Genomic DNA, 20,318 nt, shown 5'->3' on the forward strand with positions numbered 1-20,318 from the left:
GGAAGGAGGCCGTGGAATGTTATAGGAAGGAGGCCGTGGAATGTTATAGGAAGGAGGCCGTGGAATGTTATAGGAAGGAGGCCGTGGAATGTTATAGGAAGGAGGCCGTGGAATGTTATAGGAAGGAGGCCGTGGAATGTTATAGGAAGGAGGCCGTGGAATGTTATAGGAAGGAGGCCGTGGAATGTTACAGGAAGGAGGCCGTGGAATGTTACAGGAAGGAGGAAGTGGAATGTTACAGGAAGGAGGAAGTGGAATGTTATAGGAAGGAGGAAGTGGAATGTTACAGGAAGGAGGAAGTGGAATGTTACAGGAAGGAGGAAGTGGAATGTTACAGGAAGGAGGAAGTGGAATGTTACAGGAAGGAGGAAGTGGAATGTTACAGGAAGGAGGAAGTGGAATGTTATAGGAAGGAGGCCGTGGAATGTTATAGGAAGGAAAAGGTAGGAAGTGGAATGTTATAGGAAGGAGGAAGTGGAATGTTAGGGACCTGATCGATCAACATGTTATAGTGTCCTCATACATGTTCTGTCCTGATTTAATGTGTGGTTGTTAATTGTCCAGGTGTCGCTGGATGAGTTGTGTAAGCAAACAGTGGTGCAGGGTCTGGGCGCAGGCCGTATGTCTCAGCTGCTACTGAACAGAGGCACGGTGCTGGCGTCCTCCTACGACACGGCCTGGAAGAAACTGGACCTGCTCAGACGCCTGGAGACCAGCCTGGATGCTGCCAAGGTCTCCCTGCAACGCACCCAGCTACACATCACCATGTTCCAGGTGAGAGGAGGAGGGGGGGTGGGTTAACCCTGTCCTGTCTCTGTGTAGCCCAGTGGCAGCATGAAGACTTGATAGGTTCTAGGACCCAGCGTGTGTGTGTGTGTGTGTGTGTGTTAGTTAAAGGGATAATCCACCCCCAGGAATATAAATCATGAAACCCCTGTCAATTTGGTAAAAGCCTGTGTTGTATCAGTGGGTTAAATAACATGATTTAACCACTAAGTGGTCTGTTTGAGAAATCAAAAAATCGTGTAGGAACGCGTCATAGCTACACTATATATATATATATATATATATACACACACGAGTATGTGGGACACCCATTAAAATGTGTGGATTCGGCTATTTAAGCCACACCCTGTTGCCGACAGGTGTATAATCAAGCACACAGCCATGCAATCTCCATAGACAAACATTGGCAGTAGAATGTGCTTACTGGAGAGTTCAGTGACTTTCAATGTGGCACCGTCATAGGATGCCACCTTTCCAACAAGTTAGTTGGTAAAATTTCTGCCCTGATAGAGCTGCCCGGGTCAACTGTGAGTGCTGTTATTGTGAAGTGGAAACGTCTAGGAGCAACAACGGCTCAGCCGCGAAGTGGTAGGCCACACAAGCTCACAGAACAGGACCGCAGAGTGCTGAAGCGCGTAGCTCTTAAGAATCGTCAGTCCTCGGTTGCAACACTCATTGCTGAGTTCCCAACTGCCTTCTGGAAGCAACATCAGCACAATAACTGTTCGTCGAGAGCTTCATGAAATGGGTTTCCATGGCCGAGCAGCCACACACAAGACTAAGATCACCATGTGCAGTGTTAAGCGTCGGCCTGGAGTGGTGTAAAGCTCGCCGCCTCTGGACTCTGGAGCGATGATTCACCATCTGGCAGTCCGACGGACGAATCTGGGTTTGGCGGATGACAGGAGAACGCTACCTGCCCCAGTGCATAGTGACAACTGTAAAGTTTGGTGGAGGAGGAAGAATGGTCTTGGGCTGTTTTTCATGGTTCAGGCCCCTTAGTTCCAGTGTAGGGAAATCTTAACACTACAGCATACAATGACATTCTAGACGATTCTGTGCTTCCAACTTTGTAGCAACAGTTTGGTGAAGGCCCTTTCCTGTTTCAGCATGACAATGCCTACGTGCACAAAGCCAGGTCCATACAGAAAAGGTTTGTCGAGCTCAGTCTGGAAGATCTTGACTGGCCTGCACAGAGCCCTGACCTCAACCCCATCAAACACCTCTGGGATGAATTGGAACGCTGACTGCGAGCCAAGCCCAATCGCCTAACATCAGTGCCCGACCTCACCAATGCTCTTGTGGCTAAATGGAAGCAAGTCCCCGCAGCAATGTTCCAACATCTAGTGGAAAGCCTTCCCAGAAGAGTGGAGGCTGTTATAGCAGCAAAGGGGGGACCAACTCCGTATTAATGCCTGTGATTTTGGAATGAGATGTTTGACGATCAGGTGTCCACATACTGTTGGTCATGGAGAGTACATGGTTCTGTCACAGGAGATAATGTGTTATCACATTTCATAACGTTTTTTAAACCATTACCTTCACTCCAGATTGCTGTATCAGCCAATAGACAGTACCGTCATACTTGTTCTAGAACAAGTATATAATCAGGTTTATATCGTCATGACAACATATATACAGTATGTGCTCAATCTACAGTGTACCAAATTATTCAACCAAGTACCATCTCGTAATGCACCCCTTTGTGTCTGAGGCAAGGGCCCTTGTTGCCGTTCCCTGCACACTCTCTGGGTAGCAGAGTTGCACGTTTTGTTTTTACAGCTAGCTAGCTACTTCGCATGCTGATATTGACTTTGGGATTATTCTGTGTAGCTACGTTTGCTAGCTGGCCAACCCAGAGAGAGCATTGTATTGTGGGTTTTGTAGTCAACAACGACAAAAATGAAATATTCGTTCACAACAATAAATATTGTTTATCATAGGAAGTAGTGTTTTGGGATGGATTATCCCTATTAACCGCGTCCTCTGTCTGTGTTCCAGTGGCAGCATGAGGACGTGCTCGGACCTAGGACCCAGCCGATGAGTGTGAGTCCTCCTCCTCGCTCCATCATCCTCAGTAGTATGAAGAAGAAGCTTTACAAACTCAGCCAGGATGAGGCGGCCATCGCTGCTGTACAGGTCGGTCATCACCAATCATTATTTATATTTTTGTACAATGACAGCTGAGGAACAGTTTGTTTAACTGCCTTGTTCAGGGGCAGAACGACAGATTTTTACCTTGTCAGCTCGGGGATTCGATCTAGCAACCTTTCAGTTACTTGCCCAACGCTCTAACCACTAGGCTACCTGCTGACCAATCTGTCAACCTTGATAGCTAACTAGACCGTTACTCTTAGCTACTCCTGTAAATAAAATGCTCTCTTTTCTCTCTCTGGTCTGAGTCCTTTAATGAATGTGTGTCTGTTTTTTTTATTGGATCTGTCCTCTCCCCCCTGCAGGAGAAGCTGGCATCACTAGAGGGCAGTATAGAGCAGCGTCTGAAGTGGGCCGGAGGGGCCAACCCTGCCCTGGCCCCGGTGCTCCAGGACTTTGATCTGACCATCGCAGAGCGCCGCGCCCTCGTGGCCCGGGAGAGCCAGCGTACCAGCCAGGTACACCACCCACGCTGCCCACCTTTTCTGGGTTTACGTCTCCACCTTTCCTGGGTTTACGTCTCCACCTTTCCTGGGTTTACGTCTCCACCTTTCCTGGGTTTACGTCTCCACCTTTTCTGGGTTTACGTCTCCACCTTTCCTGGGTTTACGTCTCCACCTTTCCTGGGTTTACGTCTCCACCTTTCCTGGGTTTACGTCTCCACCTTTTCTGGGTTTACGTCTCCACCTTTCCTGGGTTTACGTCTCCACCTTTCCTGGGTTTACGTCTCCACCTTTCCTGGGTTTACGTCTCCACCTTTCCTGGGTTTACGTCTCCACCTTTCCTGGGTTTACGTCTCCACCTTTCCTGGGTTTACGTCTCCACCTTTCCTGGGTTTACGTCTCCACCTTTCCTGGGTTTACGTCTCCACCTCACCTTTCCTGGGTTTACGTCTCCACCTTTCCTGGGTTTACGTCTCCACCTTTCTGGGTTTACGTCTCCACCTTTCCTGGGTTTACGTCTCCACCTTTCCTGGGTTTACGTCTCCACCTTTTCTGGGTTTACGTCTCCACCTTTCCTGGGTTTACATCTCCACCTCACAATTGGCATACTATTTGAATGCACGGAGATACCGTGATGAGATCCTGAGGCCCATTGTCGTGCCATTCATCCGCCTCCATCACATCATGTTTCATTACGATAATGCAGATCCATGTTGCAAAGGATCTGAACACAATTCCTGCTGAAAATGTTCTTCCATGGCCTGCATACTCACCAGACATGTCAACCATTGAGCATGTTTGGGATGCTCTGGATAGACATGTCACCCATTGAGCATGTTTGGGATGCTCTGGATAGACATGTCACCCATTGGGCATGTTTGGGATGCTCTGGATAGACATGTCACCCATTGGGCATGTTTGGGATGCTCTGGATAGACATGTCACCCATTGGGCATGTTTGGGATGCTCTGGATAGACATGTCACCCATTGGGCATGTTTGGGATGCTCTGGATAGACATGTCACCCATTGAGCATGTTTGGGATGCTCTGGATAGACATGTCACCCATTGAGCATGTTTGGGATGCTCTGGATAGACATGTCACCCATTGAGCATGTTTGGGATGCTCTGGATAGACATGTCACCCATTGGGCATGTTTGGGATGCTCTGGATAGACATGTCACCCATTGGGCATGTTTGGGATGCTCTGGATAGACATGTCACCCATTGGGCATGTTTGGGATGCTCTGGATAGACATGTCACCCATTGGGCATGTTTGGGATGCTCTGGATAGACATGTCACCCATTGGGCATGTTTGGGATGCTCTGGATAGACATGTCACCCATTGGGCATGTTTGGGATGCTCTGGATAGACATGTCACCCATTGGGCATGTTTGGGATGCTCTGGATAGACATGTCACCCATTGGGCATGTTTGGGATGCTCTGGATAGACATGTCACCCATTGGGCATGTTTGGGATGCTCTGGATAGACATGTCACCCATTGGGCATGTTTGGGATGCTCTGGATAGACATGTCACCCATTGGGCATGTTTGGGATGCTCTGGATAGACATGTCACCCATTGGGCATGTTTGGGATGCTCTGGATAGACATGTCACCCATTGGGCATGTTTGGGATGCTCTGGATAGACATGTCACCCATTGGGCATGTTTGGGATGCTCTGGATAGACATGTCACCCATTGGGCATGTTTGGGATGCTCTGGATAGACATGTCACCCATTGGGCATGTTTGGGATGCTCTGGATAGACATGTCACCCATTGGGCATGTTTGGGATGCTCTGGATAGACATGTCACCCATTGGGCATGTTTGGGATGCTCTGGATAGACATGTCACCCATTGGGCATGTTTGGGATGCTCTGGATAGACATGTCACCCATTGGGCATGTTTGGGATGCTCTGGATAGACATGTCACCCATTGGGCATGTTTGGGATGCTCTGGATAGACATGTCACCCATTGGGCATGTTTGGGATGCTCTGGATAGACATGTCACCCATTGGGCATGTTTGGGATGCTCTGGATAGACATGTCACCCATTGGGCATGTTTGGGATGCTCTGGATAGACATGTCACCCATTGGGCATGTTTGGGATGCTCTGGATAGACATGTCACCCATTGGGCATGTTTGGGATGCTCTGGATAGACATGTCACCCATTGGGCATGTTTGGGATGCTCTGGATAGACATGTCACCCATTGGGCATGTTTGGGATGCTCTGGATAGACATGTCACCCATTGGGCATGTTTGGGATGCTCTGGATAGACATGTCACCCATTGGGCATGTTTGGGATGCTCTGGATAGACATGTCACCCATTGGGCATGTTTGGGATGCTCTGGATAGACATGTCACCCATTGGGCATGTTTGGGATGCTCTGGATAGACATGTCACCCATTGGGCATGTTTGGGATGCTCTGGATAGACATGTCACCCATTGGGCATGTTTGGGATGCTCTGGATAGACATGTCACCCATTGGGCATGTTTGGGATGCTCTGGATAGACATGTCACCCATTGGGCATGTTTGGGATGCTCTGGATAGACATGTCACCCATTGGGCATGTTTGGGATGCTCTGGATAGACATGTCACCCATTGGGCATGTTTGGGATGCTCTGGATAGACATGTCACCCATTGAGCATGTTTGGGATGCTCTGGATTGACGTGTTTGACAGTGTGTTCCAATATCCAGCAACACACAGCCATTGAAGAGGAGTGGGACAACGTTCCACAGGCCACAATCAACAGCCTGATCAACTCTATGTGAAGGAGATGTGTTGCGCTGCATGAGGCAAATGGTCACACCAGATACTGACTGGTTTTCTGATCTACAACCCTACTTTTTTTTCTTTTTTTTTAAGGTATCTGTGACCAACCCATGTATACCTGTATTCCCAGTCATGTGACATCCATAGATTAGGACCTCATTTATTTATTTCAATTGACTGATTTCCTTATATGAACTGTAACGCACTAAAACATTCTGAAATTGTTGCATGTTTGTTTATATTTGTTCAGTATAGAATTGCAGGGGGGGGAAAAAAATAAAAAATACAAAAATAATTCAGGGGGAGGGACCCCCCTGCAATATCGTGCACTCCCACTTTTCTACATAGTCAGGAGCCCATGAATAGACCAACAGGTATGACTGATGATTAAAGCAGGTGTTAAACATGGGCTTTGCTTCACAGAAAGCAGCAGTTGATTTACTCCATTGTCAACACTTTAAATCACATCAGTAGACCAATATCCTTAAGTATCATGACATCACCTTTTATAACCTTCAATCTGTTTGTTTTTTTTATCATATTCTGGACCAGAATAAGGCTCTACTACCTATTGTTCCTGCAGTGAGGGACTCAACATCTTCATCAAATGTGTTCATAATTTACCTGAAGAGAATCGCTAACAATCAGTAGTAGCCTACCAGTATGCACATTAGGGAGTAAATGAACAGCTCTCTCACGGATTCGGTTCACATTAAACATCCCGTTCAAAAAGAGCTGTTTGTTTTTGAAACAACCCATCACAAGTCTACACTAACAAGTCTGGACATGGGCTTCCAATCCTAGTTCAATACAAACCAGCTATTTTGGTTTACGTGTCCCTACGCGATACCATAAACATATAAACGACGTTGTATGATTTATGAATAGGAAAAGGGATATTAAAGGATTGAATTATTCAGTCAGTCAGACACCTTTTTTATAAACGAGTCAACGCTTGCTGTTTTGGTCGTCAATCAAAGCCTATTACCCAACACCCTGGTTGTATAGTCTTATGAAACGCACGAGGTAAATGAATGAATGTGCCACGATTTTAAACAAACGCCTGTGTGTCCATGTATGCTGATGATTCAACCGTCTAACATGTCAGCCACCACATCTAAGGAAGTCCCTGAAACCCTGAACAAGGAGTCGCAGTGTGTTTTAGGAGTAGGTGACCAGTAATGAACTGATCCTGATCCAAGAGATTTATATTTGATACAAATCATTCCCTGAGCTGTAAGGAATGTGCTTTTGTTTTTAAAGCAAAACCTCACCGTTCAACGCCTCTCCCCTCTTTGACCTAAATTTGTTTGTATATGTATTGATATGTAGGGTTATGTATCATTTTTTTTTAAAATTGTTTTGTGCTTAAGCTGTTCTTGTCTGTGTAATGTTCTGTATTATGTTATGGAACCCAGGAACCCAGGAAGAGTAGCTTTCTGCTTTCACAATCGCTAATGGGGATCCTAATGAAACGCCGCAAAAACAACAAGTGGATTTCAAGCCTTCGTTACCATGTCAACGGGACGTGTGAAATTCATTCACAGGAGAGACGATGAAGACTCGTATCAATGCTCTCCCTCCTCCTCCGTGAGAAGAAATTTGAGCGCAGCCAACCACAGTCTATAAAAATGACACCGGTACCGAGCGGCGGGGACAGAGAACAGACTGACAAAAAAGCAGTGTTTCCCTGCCGACGCTCTGTGACTGACAGCCGACTGTCCTATCAACACTAGACGATACATACCGGTCATTCTAGTGGGAGGAGAAGGCTAAACTGACATTTCTGACTAGACGATACATACCGGTCATTCTAGTGGGAGGAGAAGGCTAAACTGACATTTCTGACTAGACAATACATATCGGTCATTCTAGCGGGAGAAGAAGGCTAAACTGACATTTCTGACTAGACAATACATATCGGTCATTCTAGCGGGAGAAGGCTAAACTGACATTTCTGACTAGTGATTTAAAAAGAAGTGAATAAAAAGAAGTAGCCGGCAGACGGCTCCTATGGAAAACAATGAGTGTTATTTAGCCGACAGACGGCTCCTATGGAAAACAATGAGTGTTATTTAGCCGACAGACGGCTCCTATGGAAAACAATGAGTGTTATTTAGCCGACAGACGGCTCCTATGGAAAACAATGAGTGTTATTTAGCCGACAGACGGCTCCTATGGAAAACAATGAGTGTTATTTAGCCGACAGACGGCTCCTATGGAAAACAATGAGTGTTATTTAGCCGACAGACGGCTCCTATGGAAAACAATGAGTGTTATTTAGCCGACAGACGGCTCCTATGGAAAACAATGAGTGTTATTTAGCCGACAGACGGCTCCTATAGAAAACAATGAGTGTTATTTAGCCGACAGACGGCTCCTATAGAAAACAATGAGTGTTATTTAGCCGACAGACAGCTCCTATGGAAAACAATGAGTGTTATTTAGCCGACAGACGGCTAAATTTAGCCGGCTCCTATGGAAAACAATGAGTGTTATTTAGCCGACAGACGACTCCTATGGAAAACAATGAGTGTTACTTAGCCGACAGACGGCTCCTATGGAAAACAATGAGTGTTATTTAGCCGACAGACGGCTCCTATGGAAAACAATGAGTGTTATTTAGCCGACAGACAGCTCCTATGGAAAACAATGAGTGTTATTTAGCCGACAGACGATGCTGATGGAAAACAATGAGTGTTATTTAGCCGACAGACGATGCTGATGGAAAACAATGAGTGTTATTTAGCCGACAGACGATGCTGATGGAAAACAATGAGTGTTATTTAGCCGACAGATGGTGCCTATAGAAAACATTTGTATAGTCCACATCTTTTGACCAGGGTTCAAGCTAGTAACTGTGTGTTCTTCAAGCCTTGCCCTGGAGAGCTATTTAAAAGTATATCTAAACTTTATTATTCCCACTACCAGTTCACGTTCCTCAACTTTATTATTCCCACTACCAGGTGACATTCCTCAACTTTATTATTCCCACTACCAGGTGACATTCCTCAACTTTATTATTCCCACTACCAGTTCACGTTCCTCAACTTTAGTATTCCCACTACCAGGTGACATTCCTCAACTTTATTATTCCCACTACCAGTTCACGTTCCTCAACTTTATTATTCCCACTACCAGGTGACATTCCTCAACTTTATTATTCCCACTACCAGTTCACGTTCCTCAACTTTAATAGTCCTGTTTCCAGGTGACGTTCCTGTGCAGTACAATACTGAACTGTATTCTTCCTGTTCCCAGGTGACGTTCCTGTGTAGTACCATACTGAACTTTGAGGGCCTGCGGATGCGGACCCCTGAGGCCCTGAGCATGGACTCTGCTCTGTTTGAGCTGCTGAAGAGGTGCCAGCAGACCTGCTCCTACGCTGCCCAGTTCAACACCTCCGTCTCCTCCATAGAGCTACAGCTGCTGCACAGACTGGTGAGTACTGACCCCTACCTACAGCTCCACAGACTGGTGAGTACTGACCCCTAGCTACATCTCCAGGGACAGGGCTGATATAGGGGTACCATTTTTGACTTTCCTTACTCACCCATTTCTCCCATCTCTCCTCAAACTCAGAGCCCGGCGTTGGAGCTGCCCATCGGCAGCCCTGATTGGCTAGCTTGTGCCCAGAAGCAGCTGGACCAGGAGCTGGCTACCCAGGGTGCTGTGCAAGAGGAGCGTGAGCAGCAGCTGGATGTCGCCACGGAATCACTGCAGCTATTGGTGGACAGCATCAAGGGCATCCTGTCCAATCACAACCGCCAGCTGGCTGATGTCAAACACCTTCTGAGGGCCATGGCCAAGGTATGGGCAGTGACACACCAACAGGGAGACAGGTGTACAGACGCATGATACTCTCAGCAATCCACTACGCAACTTTCACAATGATTTATTTGTTAGAAACACCTTCCTAACTGACCTGACCTCCGCCCACTCTGTTTGTCCCTGCGTGTCCCCCATACCGTAGCAAAGATGGTGGATAAATGAAGATGTCTTTTAATCAGGCTGTTTACTATAAGAAAAAAATGGTCGCTCTCCCGGTCTGCTTAAGGGGTGGCTCTTCCACATACACCAATGGGATAACAGCTGGGTCTGGTCTACTTAGTTCATTGACTGTAGGTGAACCAATGGGATAACAGCTGGGTCTGGGTCTACTTAGTTCATTGACTGTAGGTGAACCAATGGGATAACAGCTGGGTCTGGGTCTACTTAGTTCATTGACTGTAGGTGAACCAGTGAACCAATGGGATAACAGCTGGGTCTGGTCTACTTAGTTCATTGACTGTAGGTGAACTAATGGGATAACAGCTGGGTCTGGTCTACTTAGTTCATTGACTGTAGGTGAACCAATGGGATAACAGCTGGGTCTGGTCTACTTAGTTCATTGACTGTAGGTGAACCAGTGAACCAGTGGGATAACAGCTGGGTCTGGTCTACTTAGTTCATTGACTGTAGGTGAACCAATGGGATAACAGCTGGGTCTGGTCTACTTAGTTCATTGACTGTAGGTGAACCAATGGGATAACAGCTGGGTCTGGTCTACTTAGTTCATTGACTGTAGGTGAACCAGTGAACCAATGGGATAACAGCTGGGTCTGGTCTACTTAGTTCATTGACTGTAGGTGAACCAGTGAACCAATGGGATAACAGCTGGGTCTGGGTCTACTTAGTTCATTGACTGTAGGTGAACCAGTGAACCAATGGGATAACAGCTGGGTCTGGGTCTACTTATTTCATTGACTGTAGGTGAACCAGTGAAATGTCTTTCTCTTCGGTCTCTCCCGTAGGACGAGGAGAACGCGCTGGCGGAGGGTGAGGAAGTGACCTACGAGGGCAGCGTGCGCCAGTTCCTGTTGGAGTACAAGGCGTGGCAGGACAACGTGCAGATCGTGCTGTTCACTGTTGTCCAGGCAACGGGCCAGCCCCGAGGCGGAGGAGCCAGTCAGGAGGGGGTGGAGCTACTGCAGGAGATACCTGCTACCCTGAAGGAGCTACACACACAGAGCACCAGGTACACACACACACACACACACCCTGAATGAGCTACGAACACCCCTACCCATACTGACAGTGGCCACCCTGTCCCTCCTCTGTCTCTCTGTCTTCAGTGTGTATAACGGCCTGGTTGGCTTTGCGTCTCCGTTGGTGACAGAGAGGGGTGGAGACTGTTCCAGCCCCACCTCTACAGCTCAGACCAGCTTCGCTGCAGGTAACTACACCTCCCTCATTGTGCGCTACCCTGGCTGAGGGCACCCTACTCCCAATGTGGTGTTTTACTATGGGCACTATATAGGGAATAGGGGGCCCTTTGTTTAATGTGATAACCTGTGTTAAATACCAGAATGATTCAAAATTGTATCTCTCTTCAGAGCTCACAGGCAATGATTACTCTCTCTCCCGTTCTCTTCTCTTTACGATCCTTCTCTCCTTCTTGCTCTTTTCTTTCCTCTCTCTCTCTCTCTCGTCTCTCTCTCTCTCTCTCTCTCCCCCCTTCTCTCTCTCCCTCTCTCTCTCTCTCTCCCCTTCTCTCTCTCTCCTCTCCCCCCCTTCTCTCTCTCTCCCTTCTCTCTCTCTCCCTCTCCCCCTTCTCCTTCTCTCTCCCCCCTTCTCTCTCTCTCTCTCTCTCTCTCTCTCTCTCTCCTCTCTCTCCCCCCTTCTCTCTCTCTCTCTCTCTCTCTCTCTCTCTCTCTCTCTCCCCCCTTCTCTCTCTCTCTCTCTCTCTCTCTCTTCTCTCCCCCCTCTCTCTCTCTCTCTCTCTCTCTCTCTCCCCCTTCTCTCTCTCTCTCTCTCTCTCTCTCTCTCTCCCCCTTCTCTCTCTCTCTCTCTCTCTCTCCCCCCTTCTCTCTCTCTCTCTCTCTCTCTCTCCCCCTTCTCTCTCTCTCTCCCCCCTTCTCTCTCTCTCTCTCTCCCCCCTTCTCTCTCTCTCTCCCCCCCTTCTCTCTCTCTCTCTCTCTCCCCCCTTCTCTCTCTCTCCCTCTCTCCCCCCTTCTCTCTCTCTCCCTCTCTCCCCCCTTCTCTCTCCCTTCTCTCCCCCCTTCTCTCTCCCCCCTTCTCTCTTCTCCCTTCTCTCTCCCTTCTCTCTCCCTTCTCTCTCCCTTCTCTTCCCTTCTCTCTCCCTTCTCTCTCCCCCTTTTCTCTCTCCCTTCTCTCTCCCCCCTTTTCTCTCTCCCCCCTTTTCTCTCTCCCCCCTTTTCTCTCTCCCCCCTTCTCTCTCTCTCTCTCTCTCTCTCCCCCCTTCTCTCTCTCTCTCCCCCTTCTCTCTCTCTCTCTCTCTCCCCCCTTTCTCTCTCCCTTCTCTCCCCCCTTCTCTCTCCCCCCTTCTCTCTCTCTCCCTTCTCTCTCCCTTCTCTCTCCCTTCTCTCTCCCTTTTCTCTCTCCCTTCTCTCTCTCCCCCCTTTTCTCTCTCCCCCCTTTTCTCTCTCCCCCCTTTTCTCTCTCCCCCCTTTTCTCTCTCCCCCCTTTTCTCTCTCCCCCCTTTTCTCTCTCCCCCCCTTTTCTCTCTCCCCCCTTCTCTCTCTCCCCCCTTCTCTCTGTCTCTCTCTCTTTCTCCCCTTCTCTCCCCAGCGGTGAGGTGCAGCGGTGTGAAGACTCAGACAGACTCAATGTCCCAGAATTCACGCAAGCTCCTCCCCCGTAACCTTGGCACCCCGGCGGACACCCCCCCCAGCGCTCAGACGATGACCACCAAGGGTCTAAATCCCAGCCCCAAACGGGCTGTACGCGACCCCAAGACGGGACGAGGTATGACCCCTAACCTTCATCTAACCCCTGACCTCCAATTAATTCAGTCAATAATTAGAAGAAGCAGCAGTATTGCTGCCTAACTGTCCCAAATGGCCCCCTATTCCATATAGACTGCTGCCTAACTGTCCCAAATGGGACCCTATTCCATATAGACTGCTGCCTAACTGTCCCAAATGGGACCCTATTCCATATAGACTGCTGCCTAACTGTCCCAAATGGGACCTTATTCCATATAGACTGCTGCCTAACTGTCCCAAATGGGACCCTATTCCATATAGACTGCAGCTTAACTCTCCCAAATGGGACCCTATTCCATATAGACTGCTGCCTAACTGTCCCAAATGGGACCCTATTCCATATAGTACAACAGTAGAGTGCTGACTGTACAAAACATTAGGAACACCTCTCTAATATTGAGTTGCACCCCCCTTTGCCCTCAGAACAGCCTCAATTTGTCGGGGCATGAACTCTACAAGGTGTTGAAAGCGTTCCACAGGGATCCTGGCCCATGTTGACTCCAATACTTCCCACAGTTGTGTCAAGTTGACTGGATGTCCTTTGGGTGGTGGACCATTCTTGATACACACGCAGAAACATTTCTTGACACAAACCGGTGCGCCTGGCACCTACTACCCTGTTCAAAGGCACTTCAATATGTTGTCTTGCCCATTCACCCTCTGAATGGAACACATACAGTCGTGGCCAAAAGTTTTGAGAATGACACAAATATTAATTTCCACAAGGTTTGCTGCTTCAGTGTCTTCAGATATTTTTGTTAATGTTACTATGGAATACTGAAGTATAATTACAAGCATTTCATAAGTGTCAAAGGCTTTTACTGACAATTACATGAAGTTGATGCAAAGAGTCAATATTTGCAGTGTTGACCCTTCTTTTTCAAGACCTTTTCAATCCACCCTTGCATGCTGTCAATTAACTTCTGGGCCACATCCTGACTGATAGCAGCCCATTCTTGCATCATCAATGCTTGGAGTTTGTCAGAATTTGTGGGTTTTGTTTGTCCACCCGTCTCTTGAGGATTGACCACAAGTTCTCAATGGTATTAAGGTCTGGGGAGTTTCTTGGCCATGACCCAAAATATTGATGTTTTGTTCCCCGAGCCACTTAGTTATGACTTTTGCCTTATGGCAAGGTGCTCCATCATGCTGGAAAAGGCCTTGTTCGTCACCAAACTGTTCCTGGATGGTTGGGAGAAGTTGCTCTCTGAGGATGTGTTGGTACCATTCTTTATTCATGGCTGTGTTCTTAGGCAAAATTGTGAGTGAGCCCACTCCCTTGGCTGAGAAGCAACCCCACACATGAATGGTCTCAGGATGCTTTACTGTTGGCATGACACATGACTGATGGTAGCGCTCACCTTGTCTTCTCCGGACAAGCTTTTTTCCGGATGCCCCAAACAATCGGAAAGGGGATTCATCAGAGAAAATGACTTTACCCCAGTCCTCAGCAGTCCAATCCCTGTACCTTTTGCAGAATATCAGTCTGTCCCTGATGTTTTTCCTGGAGAGAAGTGGCATCTTTGCTGCCCTTCTTGACACCAGGCCATCCTCCAAAAGTCTTCACCTCACTGTGTGTGCAGATGCACTCACACCTGCCTGCTGCCATTCCTGAGCAAGCTCTGTACTGGTGGTGCCCCGATCCCACAGCTGAATCAACTTTAGGAGACGGTCCTGGCGCTTTCTGGACATTCTTGGGCGATTAGACCGCTCTCCTTGAAGTTCTTGATGATCCAATAAATGGTTGATTTAGGTGCAATCTTACTGGCAGCGATATCCTTGCCCGTGAAGCCTTTTTTGTGCAAAGCAATGATGACGGCACATGTTTCCTTGCAGGTAACCACGCCCAATTTTTCAGTTTTTGATTTGTTAAAAAAGTTTGAAATATCCAATAAATGTTGTTCCACTTCATGATTGTGTCCCACTTGTTGTTGATTCTTCACAAAAAAATACAGTTTTATATCTTTATGTTTGAAGCCTGAAATGTGGCAAACGGTCGCAAAGTTCAAGGGGGCCGAATACTTTCGCAAGGCACTGTACATGGGTTACCGGTACTGAGTCAGTGTGGAGGCTATATACAGGGGGTACCAGTACCGAGTCAGTGTGGAGGTTATATACAGGGGGTACCGGTACCGAGTCAGTGTGGAGGTTATATACAGGGGGCACCGGTACCGAGTCAGTGTGGAGGTTATATACAGGGGGCACCGGTACCGAGTCAGTGTGGAGGTTATGTACAGGTGGGTACCGGTACCGAGTCAGTGTGGAGGTTATGTACAGGGGGTACCGGTACCGAGTCAGTGTGGAGGTTATATACAGGGGGTACCGGTACTGAGTCAGTGTGGAGGTTATATACAGGGGGCACCGGTACTGAGTCAGTGTGGAGGTTATATACAGGGGGCACCGGTACCGAGTCAGTGTGGAGGTTATATACAGGGGGCACCGGTACTGAGTCAGTGTGGAGGTTATATACAGGGGGCACCGGTACCGAGTCAGTGTGGAGGTTATATACAGGGGGCACCGGTACCGAGTCAGTGTGGAGGTTATGTACAGGTGGGTACCGGTACCGAGTCAGTGTGCGGGGGAACAGGTTGGTTGACACCGCCTATTATATAGGTCCTGGGTGGCAGAAAGCTTGGTCCCAGTGATGTACTGGTCCGTACGCACTACCCTCTGTAGCGACCTTACGGTCAGATGTGGAGCAGTTGCCATACCAGGCGGTGATGAAAACGGTCAGGATGCTCTCGATGGTGCAGCTGTCTAACTTTTTGAGGATCTGGGGACCCATGCTAAATCTGACGTGGTGATGGTGTGTGGTGACTCTGACGTGGTGGTGTGGTGACTCTGACGTGATGGTGTGTGTGTGTGCTGCAGCTGTCCAGGAGAGGAACTCGTACGCGGTGAGCGTGTGGAAGAGGGTGAAAGCCAAGCTGGAGGGGAGAGACGTGGACCCCAGCAGGAGGATGAGTGTCACTGAGCAGGTAACTACACACTGAGCAGGCAGCTACACACTGCTTTACACACTGAGCAGGCAGCTACACGCTGCTTTACACACTGAGCAGGCAGCTACACACTGCTTTACACACTGAGCAGGCAGCTACACACTTCTTTACACACTGAGCAGGCAGCTACACACTGCTTTACACACTGAGCAGGCAGCTACACACTGCTTTACACACTGAGCAGGTAGCTACACGCTGCTTTACACACTGAGCAGGCAGCTACACGCTGCTTTACACACTGAGCAGGCAGCTACACGCTGCTTTACACACTGAGCAGGCAGCTACACGCTGCTTTACACACTGAGCAGGCAGCTACACGCTACTTTACACACTGAGCAGGCAGCTACACACTGCTTTACACACACTGAGCAGGCAGCTACACACTGCTTTACACACACTGAGCAGGCAGCTACACACTGCTTTACACACACTGAGCAGGCAGCTACACGCTGCTTTACACACTGAGCAGGCAGCTACACACTGCTTTACACACACTGAGCAGGCAGCTACACGCTGCTTTACACACTGAGCAGGCAGCTACACTCTGCTTTACACACTGAGCAGGCAGCTACACGCTGCTTTACACACTGAGCAGGCAGCTACACGCTGCTTTACACACTGAGCAGGCAGCTACACGCTGCTTTACACACTGAGCAGGCAGCTACACGCTGCTTTACACACTGAGCAGGCAGCTACACGCTGCTTTACACACTGAGCAGGCAGCTACACGCTGCTTTACACACTGAGCAGGCAGCTACACGCTGCTTTGCCCACTGAGCAGGCAGCTACACGCTGCTTTACACACTGAGCAGGCAGCTACACGCTGCTTTACACACTGAGCAGGCAGCTACACGCTGCTTTGCCCACTGAGCAGGCAGCTACACACTGCTTTACACACTGAGCAGGCAGCTACACACTGCTTTACACACTGAGCAGGCAGCTACACGCTACTTTATCAACTGAGCAGGCAGCTACACACTGCTTTACACACTGAGCAGGCAGCTACACGCTGCTTTACACACTGAGCAGGCAGCTACACACTGCTTTACACACTGAGCAGGCAGCTACACACTTTGTTGACTACACTTTCCTCCTCCTTTGCCTTATCCCGGTCTCTCTCTCTCCTCCTCCTCCATCCCTCTCTCTCCTCCTCCTCCATCCCTCTCTCTCCTCCTCCTCCATCCCTCTCTCCCCTACCTGTCTCCCCACCTCCCCTCTCTCCTCTCCAGGTGGACTGTGTGATAAAGGAGGCCACCAATGTGGACAACCTGTCCCAGCTGTACGAGGGCTGGACAGCCTGGGTGTGAATGGGGTCTCCCTGTGGTGCATCTCTTTGGTTCCAGCACACAACAGAGCCTCGCAGAGGGAGGGTTAGCCATCCAACCCAACCTCCAGACCAGACACCCGGATACGTACATACCCTGTTACCCACCTGCCCTGTTCTGGCAGGGTTAGGGTTAGGTGTGTCTGTCTGGGCCTGGGGGGTGAAGGAAGGAGAGGAGGAGCCACTGGAGCAGCAGCACCCAACCGTGCCACACGCTGATGGGGAAGGAGGAGGAGAGGGGGGGGTTCAAGATACTCCCTCCACCCCGATATAACCTCCTAGGGGTCCACCATGGAACCCCTACTCCCGTACCGTAGCAGCACTAGAGCTGTCTGTCTGCCTGGCTGATTGGCTGGCTAAACCCAGTCCCACCCAACCTGCCACCTGGCTATAGACCAAGCTAACACAACCAGCTAAAGGGTCACTCTGCAGTCTGTCTGCAGCCAGATCTGACCACTCTGCTTGTCTGTACGGGTGGGGGGATCTGTCTGAGACAGGAAGGGGAGCAGAGGTATTGGTAGGGAAGGTATGGTGATAAGGCCCTCCCCCTCTACACTATGTTTTGAATAACCTTTACCCTCCCCTAATGAAAACCACCACCCTCCACTCACTGTTACCACCGACGTCAACCCCCCCCTTTAACAGCTGAGCTGGTTTACCCAGCAATGCCGTTGGATTTGGACCTCATTCAAAGGGGCGGAGAAAGGGGAGGCTTTGCCAGGTGTGGTCTGAAGAGCTGATTGGCTGCACCTGTTTTGAAACCAATCTCCCTGATGGTACAGTGATTCTGATTGGCCAGCGACTGAGCTGCGTGAGTTGTGACTGGGCAGGTGTGGAGTGGGGGGAGGGAAGAATCTGTTGGCTCAGTGGGACTCCATTCAAAGCCTGAGAGGGGAAATGATTTCAGGAAATAAAATAGTGTAATCAGACTGTCTTTCTTTCTTCTTCTTCTCTAAAACATTTATTGTAAAACTGAAGAAAAAACATACTTATTTTACAAAGCTCTTTAGAAATTGTGTATCACACAAGTTTGACATTATAAATGGATTATCAAATGGAGATGGGTTTTTTTTGGGGGGGGGAGAAGATTCACAGTCGTGTCTCTTTTTATTCATATGTTTCGGCACTGCGTAACGATGTGCCTCAAGTTAACTAATCCTATTGTCTGAAGTTACCTTTTATTTTTTTTTGAGGGGAGTTAAGATTTCGGGATTGACTGAGAAAGGATGACAACGTGGGCAAAGTTCTAGCTAGTTACAATCTGAACCCTTGGTCTACATCCTAAACAGCACCATATCCCCTATACAGTGCACTACTTTTGACCAGAGACATATATGGGTCAAAGTTCGTGCCCTAAATAGGGAATAGGATGCCATTTGGAATGTAAGCCTTGACCTGAGAGAAATCCATGTAATAATCATTTTTCTTCAATGTGAATCTTTATTCATATCTGTTGTATTTTGTAGGCTTCTCTCCTCCCTATCCCTTGTTTATAACATAGAAAAGCTCTAGACTAGATTGATTCCTTTTTTTGACTTGCTGCCTTGCCTGCGAGTGAGTAGTAGTAGTAGTAGTAGTAGTAGTAGTAGTAGTAGTAGTAGTAGCCTTCCTTCCTGATATGGGATGCATACTCTCCCAGCTTGTGTTTTACTGATCTTTACTGACTGACCCTCTAGTTTTACCTTTTTAGTGGGAGAAATAAGTAGAATAGATAAGTAAAGGAGTAGATAAGTAAAGGAGTAGATAAGTAAAGGAGTAGATAAGTAAAGGAGTAGATAAGTAAAGGAGTAGATAAGTAAAGGAGTAGATAAGTAAAGGAGTAGATAAGTAAAGGAGTAGATAAGTAAAGGAGTAGATAAGTAAAGGAGTAGTGGGTGTTTTTTGATGATAGTGCAAAACTGCTATTTCTTAAAGGTTTTATTGGATTTAGTTTGAAATAAAATTGCATTTAAAATGGTTGTCTGTTTCCGTCTCTTGCATATGTTATGCAAATACAAAACAGTTCATAAATGAGTGTTTTTTTTTATTTTATTAACTAGGCAAGTCAGTTAAGAACAAATTCTTATTTATAATGATGTTCTACACTGGACAAACCCGGGACGGCAGTGTGCCGCCCTATGTGATACAGCCTGGATTCGAACCAGGGTGTCTGTAGTGACGCCTCTAGCACTGAGATGCAGTGCCTTAGATCGCTGTGATACAGCCTGGATTCGAACCAGGGTGTCTGTAGTGACGCCTCTAGCACTGAGATGCAGTGCCTTAGACCGCTGTGCCACTCGGGAGCCCCATGTATTTGTGTTAAACAATTTTTTTTATGTTGATTTGCTGGCTGATATTTTTCATTCTTGTACGGTGATGCCAATGAAAGTACAGTAAAAGTAGTTTTATTCTTGAATTCTTTCTCCAGGTGGAAAGATTGATACTGTAAACTGAACATGTACATAGAAAATGGATCATGGAAGAACATACAGATTTTTAGGACTCTCCCCTCTGTACACTTTTACATTGTTTTTCTACGTCTCATAACTACAAAGACTGAAATGTGCATGTACTTCGCTGCTTTGGATGAGAAGCCACACTGGTTTTTAACAATCTGGTATTTACACTGATGTGGAAACAGGATGGCTGGAGAAAGCTGGATAACGGTTTTCAGTGGTCTAAAAGAGACGACTGTTGTGTACCAGACTTTTGACCAGGGGAATAGGGTACAGTTTGGGACTTGGCCAAGGAAAGGAATTCACTTCAGACTATCCCGTAATGGTTATAGACTGGTGAGCTCATTCACCAGTCTATCAGCCAATCTATCCAGTCTGTGTTACATTTCCCCCTCACGGAGAGCCCTGAAGACTTCAGCAGTGGTCCAAACGCCTGACTGATATTAAATTAATCATCCAATTCCATTTAAAGCTAAATCTAATCAATCAAGTGATTTGTGAAATTGGTCAGAGGTTCACCAATTAAATTATTGCTCATTCTTCTAATTTCCTTGTGGTAGGAGTTTCCTCCTGCTTAAACAATCCGTTTATTGATTTAAAATTAATTT

The 20,318-nt window shown here is 47.8% G+C and overlaps 1 protein-coding gene across 1 annotated transcript in view; it reads left to right on the plus strand.

Annotated features, from left to right (window-relative positions):
* Positions 1-19,233, plus strand: part of smg1 (SMG1 nonsense mediated mRNA decay associated PI3K related kinase) — a 141,222-nt gene extending 121,989 nt beyond the window's left edge. Inside the window, 10 exon segments of the mRNA XM_031814105.1 lie at positions 565-774; positions 2,788-2,925; positions 3,246-3,398; positions 9,447-9,626; positions 9,768-9,995; positions 10,979-11,202; positions 11,300-11,400; positions 12,756-12,932; positions 15,824-15,930; positions 17,181-19,233. Of these exon segments, the coding sequence (XP_031669965.1) occupies positions 565-774; positions 2,788-2,925; positions 3,246-3,398; positions 9,447-9,626; positions 9,768-9,995; positions 10,979-11,202; positions 11,300-11,400; positions 12,756-12,932; positions 15,824-15,930; positions 17,181-17,258 (1,596 nt within the window). The 3' untranslated portion in view covers positions 17,259-19,233.
* The last annotated feature ends 1,085 nt before the right edge of the window (positions 19,234-20,318 follow it).

Source organism: Oncorhynchus kisutch, unplaced genomic scaffold, assembly GCF_002021735.2.
Source record: "Oncorhynchus kisutch isolate 150728-3 unplaced genomic scaffold, Okis_V2 Okis06b-Okis10b_hom, whole genome shotgun sequence".
In the NCBI taxonomy this organism is placed as follows: Eukaryota; Metazoa; Chordata; class Actinopteri; order Salmoniformes; family Salmonidae; genus Oncorhynchus; species Oncorhynchus kisutch.